Here is a 15,641-nt window from a genome sequence, read left to right as displayed (position 1 = left end):
AGGAGATGTTTATTTAACATTTTCGGAAGGAGTCTCCGGTGTCAGCATTTTTGTAACAGTCAGATATAAAACGCTTCTTTTAAGTTCTCCAACATGAGAAAGTATTCAGGACAGAGAAAAGAAAAAAGGATAACAGGAACTAAATTGTTTTGTAAATGTTCCATAACATTATAAGTCACTATAGATGGATAAAAAGTACGACATATAATTCTTTAATAGATTTTATTTAAAAAATTGTTAGTGTTGGAAAGTTGCTCTGATAAAACACTCTGGAAGCTGCTTTTATTGGAAAATAATCAACTTCAGCGTGTTAACAGTAACTCCCCGTCGTTGATTATTTTCCTATAACAGCACGCCCTCATGCGTTGTATCACTATCTTTTTTTGAATTGCTGCAGCTTTATGTGAGCATGATGTCATACCTTTGAAGGAGCTCTTCTTGGGCTCCTTGTCCTCCTGTAGAGGGCGACAGAGAGCAGAATCACCGTGAGCTATGGATGTGCAGATGTGAATGTGCTGTGTGTGTGTGATGTTTGTGTGTGTGTGTGTGTGTGTGTTTGTGTGTGAGATGTGTGTATATGTGTGTGTGTGTGTGTGTGGGTGTACTCACCACACTGGCCCCCATGTCAGGCCAGGATACGACTCTCGCCCTGCTTGAGTCCAGACTGAGTAAAGACGTACTCCTGCGCTCTAATCCAGAACCTAACAGCAAGAGAAGAGTTAGGATTCTCTCACACACACACACACACACACACACACACACATATGTGTATACACAAAAAAATCATGTGTGTGAGTGTGTGTGTGTGTGTGTGTGTATTTTACCTGCACTCAGGTGTGTGTGTGCACTGTGGCTCTGATTCCCATCAAGGCCGTGATCACTAAACTCCGGCTCGTCCTGTCCTATCAGCTGCTGCCCTTCAGGGGACAAAATAGCAGCCCTGATCCACAGGCGCACACACACACACACACACACACACACACACATTAATTTGATATTCATCATATTCTTTTATAAAAGACATAACTATATTCCAAAATACACACTTATCCTATATCCTACTATATTGTACTGCATACAGGGATTAACAGAAGAAAAAAAAATGTTCATCTCGGTTGTTCTGAATTTAAGTTCCACATCCACTCTTTAGTTGGAAACTAGTTCGAATTAAATAATGGTTAATAACTTTCTACACAAAAACATGGATTTATTTATTTATTTGACATATTTAAATGGTAAATGGCGCACTTACATAACACTTTTATCCAAAGCGCTTTACACTGTGTCTCATTCACCCATACACACACACACTCACACACCAGTGGTAGCAGAGCTGCTATGCAAGGCGCTAACATGCCATCAGGAGCAACTTGGGGTTCAGTGTCTTGCCCAAGGACACTTCGGCATGTGGGCCGGGACTCGAACCGCCAAACCTACGATCAGTGGACAACCCGCTCTACCACCTGATCCACAGCCGCCCCATATTTAGAGCATCCTTCTGTCTCTGCAGTGTGATTTGTTTCTTGGAGAATCACAGGAATAATACCTTCTACATGGACTTTTCTGCAGTCGTCACATCTTCAAATACAATTTAGAGCTATTTTGATTATCCGTCCATCCTTTTTCCATATCGCTTATCCTACACAGGGTCACAGGGTCGCCTGGAGCCAATCTCCGGGAACTCGGGGCACAAGGCGGGGGTGCCAACCCATTGTGGGGCACGATCAAACACACTACAGACAATTTACACATGCCATTCAGACTACAACTGTTAGAGGAAACCGGAGTACCAGGATGGAAACCCCTGAAGCACGGGGAGAACATGCAAACTCCACGTACACGGGGGGTGGTGGGACTCGAACCCCTAACCCCAGGGGTGCGAGGCAAACGTGCTAACCTCTAAACCACTTTTCATTCCAGTTAACCTTTCTAAACCCTGAATGTATATAATGAGTCACAGATCTTTACAAATGGGCCTACTCACTAATAATGCACACACACACGCACGCACGCACATACTCAGGAAATAAATATAAATAATAATATATAAATAACAAGTAGAATTCGACAGGGATGGTCCACCACCGACAGATCTAGTCCTACTTGTTACTAATTTTGACTGCCAGAAAGTCTGTTAGAATATACTTCAAACAGGAAGGAAGCTATTCAAGAAAATGTACTTCAGACATTTGACCTTGCTGTGACCTTGACCGTATCTGGATCAATTCCAAAATCGAATCAGTTTCTCCGCTGGTTACAGTACGACGTCTATGCCGATTCCACGTCGAGACAGGAGTTCATCAAGAAAAAGCTCATCCCCTAAAAAGGTTGGATTATCATAGGGATGATTCATCTCGGTCTCAGCAGTATGTGGACAATACCACCTGAAGTGACAGTCAATCACTTATAGCATGGGAGCGGCAGTGGGACATCAAGAACCGTCCCTGAACAAAGGGGTAACATGAGCATTATTATTATTCAGAAATACACGTCTAGACGGACGCTATAACCCGAGAATTTACGCGGTCACACCTGTAACGACTCCAGTAACGTGAGAACGGAACGTGATCACGGCGGTTTACATTTAAAGCCAGACGTCGTCTACAACACGGGCGTGAAACACTGGTTTGAAATACAGTATAACATGTCTGAGCTGATACTGTTCGAGGTTCACTTCGACTCCACTGGATCCGAAGTGCTTCAAGTACTTTGTCACTGCTGTGCTGCAATACAATCATTCTTCACTGTGATCCTTCACGTCCTCATCGTCCTTTTCTCTTCCAGAAATCCTACAAACACCAAGCCACTCGCCCTTGTGTTAATATTACGCTAATAAGAATCTTGGACGGACGGACGGACGGACGGTGGAGGCGTAAAAAAAATCCATGCGTCATAACAATGGTTATTGTTAAATTATTTAATGCAGTGCTGCCGACTTCACACCATGTACGCAGTAATGCATCTAACACAGCGGATGAATGAAACACTATCTAAATCAGTTTATACAACAACACACACACACACACACACTCAGGGAACAGCGTCCTGCAGTCCTGACTACAGTCTCACACACACACCGTTTCAGCATTATTTACTCTTTAATACTGATTAAGACTTTAGAAATAAAAGTTTCTTTTCATTTAACAGTTTTATCCAGAGATGCACCGGTGTATCGGAGAAAAATCGGTATCGGCCCATAAAGGCACTTTTTCACGCTATCGAAAAAATCCGGTGATCAGGGTCGATTATATCCTGTCAATCAAAAGAGGGCGGGAAAACATCGAATTAATTTAATCTTCAGAATTTATCACGTGTTCATGTTAATTAGAGTAATGTGTGTTCTGGTGAGGAGACCAGTTACTGTGAAACAGCTTGTCGAAATGGAGAGAATGAAGTTTATATTTGCATTTCTTTCAGAATTGTGGAATTAATTATTATTCATTTAAAAGAAGGTACAAAAGGCAGAACCACCAAACTATCGGTTATCGGTATCGGCTGAAAGATTTTGTATCGGTGCATCTCTAGTTTTATCATTTTAAACTGATTATATATACTGTATACACGTTGTATACAGTATATATGGCTGGATGGGTGGATGGATTGCTTTGGGTGGGTGGATGGATGGGTGGATGGATGGATATGTGGGTGGATATGTGGATGGATGGGTGGGTGGGTGGATATGTGGGTGGATATGTGGATGGATGGGTGGGTGGGTGGTGGATGGATGGATGGATATGTGGGTGGATATGTGGATGGATGGATGGATATGTGGATGGGTGGATGGATGGATGGATGGATGGGTGGGTGGATGGATATGTGGGTGGATGGATGGATATGTGGATGGATGGGTGGATGGATGGATGGATATGTGGATGGGTGGGTGGATGGATGAATGGATATGTGGATGGGTGGGTGGATGGATGAATGGATATGTGGATGATGGATGGATATGTGGGTGGGTGGATATGTGGATGGATGGATATGTGGGTGGGTGGATGGATATGTGGATGGGTGGATGGATATGTGGATGGGTGGATATGTGGGTGGATGGATATGTGGGTGGGTGGATATGTGGGTGGATGGATATGTGGGTGGGTGGATATGTGGGTGGGTGGATATGTGGATGGGTGGATATGTGGATGGGTGGATATGTGGATGGATGGATATGTGGGTGGGTGGATGGATATGTGGATGGGTGGATATGTGGGTGGGTGGATATGTGGGTGGATGGATATGTGGATGGATGGATATGTGGATGGGTGGGTGGATGGATGGATATGTGGATGGGCGGGTGGATGGATATGTGGATGGATGGATATGTGGATGGGCGGGTGGATGGATATGTGGATGGATGGATATGTGGATGGATGGATATGTGGATGGGCGGGTGGATGGATGGATATGTGGATGGGCGGGTGGATGGATATGTGGATGGATGGATATGTGGATGGATGGATATGTGGGTGGGTGGATATGTGGGTGGGTGGATATGTGGATGGGCGGGTGGATGGATATGTGGATGGATGGATATGTGGATGGGCGGGTGGATGGATGGATATGTGGATGGATATGTGGATGGATGGATATGTGGATGGGCGGGTGGATGGACATGTGGATGGATGGATATGTGGATGGGTGGGTGGATGGATATGTGGATGGATGGATATGTGGATGGGTGGGTGGATGGATATGTGGATGGATATGTGGATGGGCGGGTGGATGGATATGTGGATGGATGGATATGTGGATGGGTGGGTGGATGGATGGATATGTGGATGGGTGGGTGGATGGATATGTGGATGGATGGATATGTGGATGGGTGGGTGGATGGATATGTGGATGGATATGTGGATGGGCGGGTGGATGGATGGATGGATTGATTGATTTATGCCACGGATATCTGTGGCATTTTCGGTATTCGCACACGCGATCTCCAGATGATACAGTGAACGATTTTTTCAATTGTGTTTAAATAATTCAGTCAAAATTCATGACTGTTCTTAAATTCAGATTGTTTTCCTTAACACTGAAATCATCGTTATATTTAAACAACCATTCGTCCGATTTAGGAACAACTTTTCCTTCCGCTATCATTCTAAACCACGATCATTTGACGTTCTCTGAATGAGTGTAAGACCGCTCCTCATTCGCGTTCATTTACCGGATCTCTTAAATGCTTGTTATAAACACAACAAAAAGAAAATGACTGAATAAACCTGCAACCACAGTAAACAAACAAAATCAGACGGTCAAGCATACGAATGTGGAGCTAATTCCTCAGTGCGACACAGGAAAAGAAAAAAAAAAGGGGGGAAATAAAATAATATCTAGCATTAGTATTAACTTTACTAAGCCTCAGTTCCAGAGTCAAATATGTTAAGTAACTGATGAAGGCCAAAAATTGTGACTGTAATTAAATTATCTTTAATAATAAATATGCATTCCTAAAAACATATATATTTGAGTAATATTAAACTGATTATTAAGACAATTTTCAGGAACGACTTCATCTGATCTTTTTAAATCGACAGAAAACAGCCCTTTTGCACCGTCCACTTTAAGTGTGCGTCGCTTCATATGGACCAATCCGTACATCTTTGAAATGTACACACGATTGGAGTAGATGACTAAATCTCAGTTCATAAACCTAAGATCTGCTGGATGCGAAGAGCTGCAGGTAAACTCACCTGAACGAGTACGAGCGCACAGACGCCGGTGCTCGCTCAAACACCGAGTGTCTATTTCTCTCTTCCTCGTCTTCTTCTTCTTCCTTCTGCAGACGGGAGAAACAGGAAGAGCTTCACGTTAACTTATCCTGATAGAGCAGCAGACATGGGACTGTGTGTGTGTGTGTGTGTGTGTGTGTGTGTGTGTGATTGCAATTACGCATGTTCCACCAATACGTCAACGGGCATATTGCGTCTCTGAGCTTTGTGTGCACATATGTGTGTGTGTGTGTGTGTGTGTGTGTGTGTGTGCAGTCAGTGAGAATGCGTGTGTCAGTGGAACAGTCATGTGGCAGTGCTGTGATCCCTTAAGGCCCTCCGGCCCCCAACCTCGTTACATCATCCAACACGGCACATTTAGGATTCACATAAAACTGCAATCACAAGATTCAAATTGTCGTCATCTGAACTGTGTGTGCGTCTCACTCGGTGTGTGTTTGCGAGAGTCTGAGCGGGTGTGAGAATACGCGCGAGAGAGAGAGAGAGAGAGAGAGAGAGAGAGAGAGACAACATCAAAGGGGCCATGTTGATGGCTTTCCGAGCTGTGAACAGGAAGTGACTGTTGTCATACCAACCCCTCTCCCGGGACTGAAAGAACACTGCGGCTATATATATTCTCTAAAGCTTGTGTGTGCATTTAATTTAAGTGTCATTATCAAAAAGATGAGCAGTTTAACAAACTAACACTCCGTCCTGGAGTCAGTATCAGTGTGTACTCCCACACAGACATTCAGAAATAACCATGTGATGCCAGCAGGAGCATCCTTATGTTTCCTCGATATGCTACAGCCATGTTTATCTACTGTCTAATCCTAAACACCTCAAAAAACGTGCCAGTTAAGCGTGTTAGTGATACAAAATCATCCCTATGTGTAAATGGGAGTGTGTTTGTTGAATTACGGTGTACTGGCGTCCCATTCAGGGTGTAATCCGGGATGAAGTCCGGATCCACTGCAACCCTGACCGGAATTAAGCGGTTAGTCAATATGATTGAATGAATGAATGAATGGATGAAAGGATTATACTTGAGGAAACAGACATGGGGCGGCTGTGGGTCAGGTGGTAGAGCGGGTTGTGCACTAATCGTAGGGTTGGCGGTTCGATTCCCGGCCCACGTGACTCCACATACCGAAGTGTCCTCGGGCGAGACACTGAACCCCAAGTTGCTCCCGATGGCAAGTTAGCGCCTTGCATGGCAGCTCTGCTTCCACTGGTGTGTGTGTGTATGGGTGAATGAGACACAGTGTAAAGCGCTATATAAGTGCACCATTTACATAGCATGGGCAAATTAGTACAAACGAAGGCCAAGTATTAAACATGCAGAAGCTGAGTCTGGCTCCTCCCAAGGGTTCTTCCTCATATCATCTGAGGGAAATCTTCCTCACCGGCTCGCTCAATAGGGATAAATTCACTCTCTTAAAATCTGTATCCTGTGTTTATATGTTTTTGTAAAGCTGCTTTGAGACAATATCCATTCTTAAAAGCGCAAGACAAATCAAACTGAATTGAATTGAATTGCGCGTGGGTGGGTAGCGTTGCCGCCTCACGGCTCCAGGGTCCCAGGTTTGATCCTGAGCCCGAGTTAATATCGATGTGAAAATTCACGTTTTCCTACTGTCCATGTGGGATTCCTCTGGGTTCTCCAACACCCCAAACGCTATACACACCAAGTGGACAGGCGACTCTAAATCGCCCCTATGAGTGAAAGAGCGTATGACCGTGCATGTGAATGCTGCCCTACGATCGACTGGCATCCCATCAAGGGCGTATTACCACCTCACAGTTTACGCTCAAGTCTACTTTAGGAACTGTAAATGCATGGGCGAATTACTACAACCAAAGGCCAAGTATTAAACATGCAGACGTTTCGATCCAATGTCAGCTCTGAGATGATTTTCACACACATTTACCTTATGAACTCACACTCACCCCTGTCTAGACTCATTTGTTTGACTTTTTCGGACACTTCTCATTACATTTGATCTGTGATAAGGGGTTTGTTTCAGTGTCAGTGTGACTCTTCAAATCGCTTTGAAATCCGGACTCACGGCTCATGCGAAGACCTCATTTGAATCTTGTTTCTTCTGCATGTTGCAAGTCGTTCACGCAGTTCATCCATGTAAATCAAGTACAACAGTTCTACTTACTGCGTGCGTCATTTATCACATTACATTACACATGCAAATTCACATTTGTTATTTGGGATTTCCAATGATAAGAAACCAATACCAATAATAATAATAATAATAATAATAATAATAATAATAACCACCAATAATAAGAGCTACTAAACAGTTTATGCTTTACAGTCGTCTATCATTTGTTCAGTTTTACTCAGCTCTTCTTTATAATGTATTCAGTATTTCACTTTTATTCACATTTGTATGATGTTTTTGTTGTCCTGTATTGTAAGTGTGTAAAGTGTTTTCCCGGGTCCGACCTTTTAACCTTTTAACAGTCTTTTGCACTTTTTTTGCATCTTGTATCTACTCATACTGTACATTCACTATTGTACACATTCACAGTGGCTTGCATAAGTATTCACCCCTCCAACCCCCCCCCCCCCCCCCCCCCCACACACACACACTTTCCCCTTGAACTTAATTGGGATTAATGTCATTATTCTACACCAAAAAAAACCCAGACCCACTATATTGACGTGGGGACAAAAACATAATAGCTTGCAAAAGTTAAAAAACATAACAGCTGTGATTGCATAAGTATTCACCCCTCATTTGTCTGAAAACTCTAAACCTGTTGCCATCAGAAGTCACGCCATTAGTGACTTTATTTTTGGACTGTAATGAACGTAATTTATTTTATAGTATTTCTGCATTATGTTTACGGATGCACAAAAAGCACCCAGTTAAACCACTGTCCTAAATTAATAATAAAAACTCACTTTCACTGCACCTTGTGGTTTGTTACTCCCTGCCTTTAGGAATATTATTTTACTAGCGTTTACTTTTGATCATAGTGTTTTAATGAGACATTACAGATCTCACTCGCGCTCCCTCTCTGTATCAGCGCGTCTACACCGCGCGTGATCAGCAACGCGGCCTCGTTACCGACACATCACTCCCGTTATAATAAACGACAGAAGTTACACTGCAAGCGTGCAAATACAGCCTACAATGACAATAAACTTAAATTAAACTAAACCTTTTAAGCAGCCAGCACCAGTTTCCCCTGCCCCGTACACACAGTGGAGCATCTTGGATACAAACGTAACTTTGTCCTCGTGCATCAGTTTGATTTCCGCCGTGTATAAAATGCTTCCCTGCCTTCGAGGACCTGGAGGTTACACACATTCTTCCTCATCAGTCACGTGACGATTTCGCCTCCGTCTGATGGAGACTGAGGTCGTGTTGGGAATAAAAGGTAACGCTGACGGAAAGTAAACTGAAGAAAGTCATTATCGGTGACTCTGGGTGTTCGCTAATGCTAGCGTGCGTATGACCTCATGCGCCGTCGTGGCTTATACTTCCTGTTAGTAAAAAAAACCCGCTAGAGTTATATTTGAGATGATATTACCTTTCTAAATTCCACACACTAGACGGTAGTGCAGAGTGTATAGTGTAAGTGAACAGTATTTCATTCGGGACACAACTTTAGTATTTACTCTCCGAAGCGTGTCTTCCGAACAGAAGTAACGTAGTGAGTAGATCTCCGCCGTGCCGCGCAGATGACATTCGTTGACAACGATTTTCATAATCGATTATTATCCGTTTTATCGATTAGTTGTTGCAGCTCTAGAATTAATAGAAATGTTACTGATTGTGTGAAATAGACACGTCGTTTAGTATCGATCGCAGGCCCCTGAGTCGATCGAATCGAAATCACATCGTGGCAGTCATTGTGGTTTCGGCAAATATCGAATCGCTGGATAAAAGAATCGATATTAGATTGTATCGAAATTTGCGATTTACACCCCTACTTATTATTACAAGACACTGTATATAGACAAGATGCTAAATGAACATTTCAATTAAAAAAAGTTGTTTAATAATAATAACCCTGAAAATCATTCATATTAACATGTTCGACTTTTTCGTTACCGTGACAGCAACATGACCTTGTTAGCACTGACTTTATACATATACAAGTGTAGGAAGAGAGTCTTAAAGCGTACCTATTACGCCTAATTTTGTTTTAGAGGTCTTATACAATAAATTTACATGCACCGAGGTCAACGACCCTTTAACGTGCTCATAATTTAAACTGCAGCACTACCTTTTTTCCCCCTCAGTGTCACAAACGACTCGTTAAATGATCCGTTCTAAAGGATTCATTCTAAACTCCTCCTTTCAGAGAGCATACTCTGCTCTGATTGGTCAGATGTTCCAGTCTGTTGTGATTGGTCTAGCGCTGTCAGCGTGCTTCAAAAAGTAAACGCCCACTAGCGAAACGAGTTTCAGCTCCGCCTGTCAGCGAGAAGCCGATGAAGTCGGGGCTTTTTGTTACAAACCTACGTAGGTTAGTACAGGAAGTACTGGAATCACTAACGACTCGTTTCAGTGTTCAGAATCGATTCCTTCTTATGGGAGTCAGTAACTCCGTTTATCGTGCGCTTTGATTTTTGAAACTTTGCAGATGTTTTTACATTCACGAACAGCTCGATAACACTCATATTTGAAAAACCCATAATAGGTGCACTTTAACAGCCAGTGACTCACCTGCGTTGGCTTGTATTTGGGTTCGTGAGAGACAGACAGTGTAGGATGTCGTCTCAGCACTAGTGTCACACCATTTGGGTTCTCTTGAAGCTTCGCCACCAGGTTCTTCCTGCTCCAGCCCACCTGAAACACAATGCGACGAAAGGGACACTTTCTCAAAGACGTCTCAAACACGGTTCTCAAAACATAGGTCAAAGATGAAGAAATAAATCACTGCCAGCATTTAGAATGATGTCACTTTTTTTTTCCCTTTGTGTGAACAGACAGAACGAGTCAGAATGCTTAGCGTGCTTAAATGTTGTTATGAATCCACGAACCACAGATTGCATCCCTGCATCTCTAGCAGTGATTATGGAAACTCTGGTCATTCAAAAATAATCAGTTTAATGACGGTTACTCCGCCATAATAGAGTTTGCTCACCACGATCTGATCATTGACCTTTATGACCTCGTCGCCTTCCAAGATCTTCTCGGAGGAATCTGCTGGAAACTGTGTTGAGTCAAGACGAGAAAAAGCACATAAGAGCAGTGAAGGTTATTAGTGAATATTTCATTGCATACTGTGTAGATGAACTTAAAAGTACCCATAGTGCACTGCTTACGGTAAATGGTAAAATGTCTGCACTTATATAGCGCTTTTTTAACCTTAGTGGTTCTACAAAGCGTTTTTGCACTGGTTCTCATTCGCCCATTCACACACACACACACACACAGACACGACAATGGCAGAAGAGCTGCTAAGCTAGGCGCTAGCTTGCCATCGGTAGCAACTTGGGGTTCACTTTCCCAAAGACACTCCGATGTCTCTGTCTCTCCCTGCCCTTCTCTCTCTCTCTACTCCTCTCTCTGCCCTTCTCTCAGTCTCTATATAAACATTAGAGCTAGTATAACCAAGAAAAGATCAAACAATAGCCAATAAACGTGTTAAGATGCAAGATGGAAACCTAGTAAATCTGTCTGTACTTGTAAGAGAGCTGCATGTCAGCACATAATCTAAAAATAAATAAACACATGAGGAGAAATGATGCACTACCTCAGCAGCTGTTCCAGAGATGTAGTGTTGGCTCGAGGACGTGGAGGAGATCTCAATCCCCTACAAAAGAAAACGTACCATAATATACACAGGAACAGCTAGAGAAACACAAAAACCCCTAAAGGTTGCAGTTTATATTTTAAGAAATAAAAAAATTAATACATTTACATTTATTCAAAGCGACTTACAAACGTAGGACTTATAATAACGTCAATTCATGTTCAAGACATGTTTTTGGCTTTTGTTCCACTGACTCAGAGTCATTCAGAGTCATTCAGTGCGTTTACATGGACAACAATAATCCACTATTAACCCGATGAAGACGATACTCTGATTAAGAAACTACCGTGCAAACAGAAATTTTTGAATGACTTTAATCCGACTAAAGTCATACTTGAAGTAAACACAAACGGACGTGTGGAGTATTCCTGGTTTAGTCGCATTATGGACGTGCGTTACAGACACGTACACACCTTAATCACACTATTAACGTCGTGTGAGAGTTTTCACCGCATTTTGCGACAGGACACGTACACACACGGCAGCGCTCAAACGTTTTACGGCAAACGAGAGCACGGCTGCGTCCCAAACCGCGTACTTACCTACTATAGGCCTGTAGAAGGAGAAATACATGTATCTCAGCTACTATATAGACGGTAAGTACGCGGTTTGGGACGCAGCCCACGGCTTCAATCAGTCGTCTATTAGCACGTACAGCACGACAAATAATTAACTGCACATGAAGCGTTCGTAAAAAATTTTAATAAAAACACCCAAAACTGTATACGGTTCCATAACGAAGACCAACCGTACGTCGATACGTGAAATTCTGGAGGGACGTCGGACGGCGTGGCGCGGGGACGTAATGACGTGTGCCGCTAATCGAAGTATGTTCTATAACACGTAAAACAGGAACATGATAGAAATATACTAAAAGCGACTCATGTAAACACCTTAATCAGAATATTGTCTTATTCAGAATAAGGTCCATAATTAGATTACTGCTGTCCATGTAATCATTGTGGAGGAACTAGTGGATGCAGATGGATGGAGAAATGTGTCCTTTATTCATTTTTCAACTCCTACACTAGCATCTGTATAGTCAGCATAGTGAGAAAGACTCAAATAACACGTACACGTTGACTCTGACTCGCAGTATTTATAGTACTAGTAGCACGCTATTCTTTTTTACATAGTTAGTGTGATATTCATAATAATCATTAAAATAAATAAATAAATAAAAATAACAAAATGAACTAAAGAGGAGATCGCGAGTTTCTCTCACAAACCCATTGGTAAAGTGACTCCACATGTGGTCATGACCACAGGTTTGGGAACCCCAGGATTAACATACAGGCAATGTTTATCGATGTTTCCAGGACACGTACAATTCTCTCCAGAGCAGCACAGGGCTCTAAAATTGACTCACTACTCTTTAAATATTGTGTAAAATATCCGTGTTCTGCAATCAAACGGCACTTGTAAGTTATTCGGCTTCACCGACGCCGTATTAACAGCAAGCAGGAGAAATCTCGGTGAACCCCAGAGCGAGTTTCAGTACTGCACTGACAGGGTGGTTTAAATCCCGTTCTACCAGTCGGACGTAGGAGTCGCGTATTTTCTGTTCTGTTAAAAAGCGTAAAAACAGAACCGCAGTAGGAGTTCCTGACTCAGGTCTGCGGTTGGTACTTTCGATACTGTACACATGAGCTGGACCACTACTGTACCAGCAGCTCCCTCGTTTTCTAGTGAATCGCAGACCACAGAAAGGGACAGTTGGAGCTGACCGGAGTCCGTCGTGTCTATTTCCGGACGTTATTACTCAGTCCGTACAGGATTTAGCGATCGCAAATTAACGCAAAATCAAGCAAACTGCAATGTTCACAGAAGCTTGCATTTTTCAAAATTCCTGCAGATTTATAATAATAATAATAATAATAATAATAAATAACTTTATTTTTAAATATCATCTTTAAAGCAGCTTCTCAATGCACTTTACACAATAAGAAAATATCAAGAAAATTTAAAAAAAAAAACACGAAACAGACTTGAATACAAAATGGTTAAAGCCATAAAGAAAAAGCTAATGTAAAAAATGAGTTTTTAGGTTAGATTTAAAAATGCTTATATTCTGTGCATCTCTAATATGAGCATTGGACGAGAAAGCCCTGTCCCCTACAGATCACAGAGCAAATGGCGCTTGGGAGTCTAAGGGGCAGTGGTGGCTTGGCGGTTAAGGCTCTGGGTTACTGATCGGAAATTCGGGGGGTTCAAGCCCCAGCACTGCCAAGCTGCCACTGTTGGGCCCTTGAGCAAGACCCTTAACCCTCTCTGCTCCAGGGGGCGCTGTATCATTGCTGACCCTGCGCTCTGACCCCAACTTCCAGACATGCTGTGGTTTGCGAAGAAAACAATTTCACTGTGCTGTAATGTATACGTGATTAATAAAGACTTATTATTATTATATAAAGTTAAAAGCGCAGACAGATACTGAGGGGCCAGACCATGCAGTGCCTTATATGAGCATGAAATCTGACCGGGAGCCGGTGTGAGGACTTCGGTATTGGAGTGATGTGTCTAGCGATATTTCTGAGATGAAAAAAGGAATTCTTGACAGTGGATTGAGTCAAAAGACAAACTCGAATCAGATATGATATGACTCCTAGATTTTTTTATTTAGTTTGGAACTCCAAAGCAGAGCCGTCTACCTTCAACATTAGTGAAGCAGCTTTACGAAGCAGGCGGGAAGATCCGATAAGCAAAACCTCAGTCTTATCACTATTAAGACACAAAAAGTTTTGGGTCATCCATGTTTTTATCAGAAATACAATGTGAGAGAAAAGAAACATCCACATTGTGACCAGGCTTCGAGTGAATATAAATCTGAGTGAGTATCGTCTGCATAGAAGTGATAATTACGCCTGAGTGATCTTAAGAGCAATCCAAGAGGAAATATATAAAGACTAAAAAGTAAGGGGGCCTGAAATTGAGCCCTGAGGGACACCAGTAGGAACAGAGCCAATCGCAGACCTGAAAGCACTCATAAAAACAAACCGGTAGCGGTCAGAGAGATAAGATCTAAACCACGTTATAACAGTATAAAGACGGTTTCAAGTCGGTCGAGTAAGATTCGGGCCGAGACGTGTCAGGTGACGTCATCACAACGCCAGTTCAGCCAAAGCCCTCTTCGATTCACGTGCGTCGAACACGAGTACAGCTAAAAGCTCTCGTTTTCCAGTAAACATCACTGTGAAAGACCGTGTAAAGCTATTTTGTGCAACTGCAGTAGTTTTCCACACAAAAAAAGCACCGCAAGTTGCATTGCAAACGTTCAAAAGCTAAATCAAAGCATTTTTGGCTGCGACAATCACAAAAAAATATCAACAAAAAAAACTCCACAAAATCCCGTCTGGACTGATTAACTTCTTCACTGATCTCAGGATGCACGTCCTAAGACTCTCGGGTGCAGTTTAACAAAATCTAATGAAGAAAATTCTGTATATTGAGCAGCAGAACATCTCGGCTGGCAGAACCGGTTCAGTATCAGAACTAAAATGCTGTATGTCTGAAAGCTGTATTTTATCTTTTCACTTGTTTTCTTTTTTTAATCCTTATTTTCCGTTTTCATTTCGTGAGGATGAGTGGGCCGCTGAACTCAGACTGCGATTTGAAAGAGGATAGACTTTAGGACTTTATGTTCAGAGTAAAAAAAAAAAAACTGCCTACAGAATAAATCCCCCTTTACACATGAACTTTCACGTGAGAACTGACTTCATCAGGAATGTATTATTAATGTCACTAATGTTCCTAATGCACGCATCCTCAGTACACCTAGCAATGGTGCAGAATGAGACAGACGAGCCTGACAAAAGTAGAGGAGAGAGAGAGAGAGAGATTTAGTACCAGTTGTTCTCCAGGCAGGACCGGCACCAGATCAACACTTTGCACCTGAGAAGTGTGGGTCAGTACAGCCTCGGGAGCAGCATTCAGAACATCATCACATATCGCCACCAACTGACGACTCTGACACACAGACAGAGACAGAGAGACAGAGAGACAGAGAGAGAGACAAAGAGACAGAGAGAGAGACACAGAGACAGAGAGAGAGATACAGAGACAGAGAGAGAGACACAGAGACAGAGACAAAGAGACAGAGAGAGAGACACAGAGAGAGAGACAAAGAGACAGAGAGAGAGATACAGAGAC

General features: G+C 42.6%; 1 protein-coding gene across 1 annotated transcript in view; it reads right to left on the bottom strand.

The window, feature by feature from the left end:
* The window catches only part of cnksr1 (connector enhancer of kinase suppressor of Ras 1), a 50,409-nt gene that overhangs the window by 9,611 nt on the left and 25,157 nt on the right, over nt 1-15,641 (bottom strand). Inside the window, exons 6-13 of the mRNA XM_017476276.2 lie at nt 15,339-15,458; nt 11,436-11,495; nt 10,824-10,892; nt 10,403-10,525; nt 5,688-5,773; nt 825-940; nt 610-701; nt 422-455 (exon numbers count right to left, since the gene is read on the bottom strand). Of these exons, the coding sequence (XP_017331765.1) occupies nt 422-455; nt 610-701; nt 825-940; nt 5,688-5,773; nt 10,403-10,525; nt 10,824-10,892; nt 11,436-11,495; nt 15,339-15,458 (700 nt within the window). The remainder of the gene's footprint in view (nt 1-421; nt 456-609; nt 702-824; nt 941-5,687; nt 5,774-10,402; nt 10,526-10,823; nt 10,893-11,435; nt 11,496-15,338; nt 15,459-15,641) is intronic.

Source organism: Ictalurus punctatus, chromosome 9 (genome assembly GCF_001660625.3).
Source record: "Ictalurus punctatus breed USDA103 chromosome 9, Coco_2.0, whole genome shotgun sequence".
NCBI lineage: Eukaryota > Metazoa > Chordata > Actinopteri > Siluriformes > Ictaluridae > Ictalurus > Ictalurus punctatus.
The sequence above is the reverse complement of the archived record's forward strand: the minus strand, read 5'-3'. Positions and strand labels throughout refer to the sequence as shown.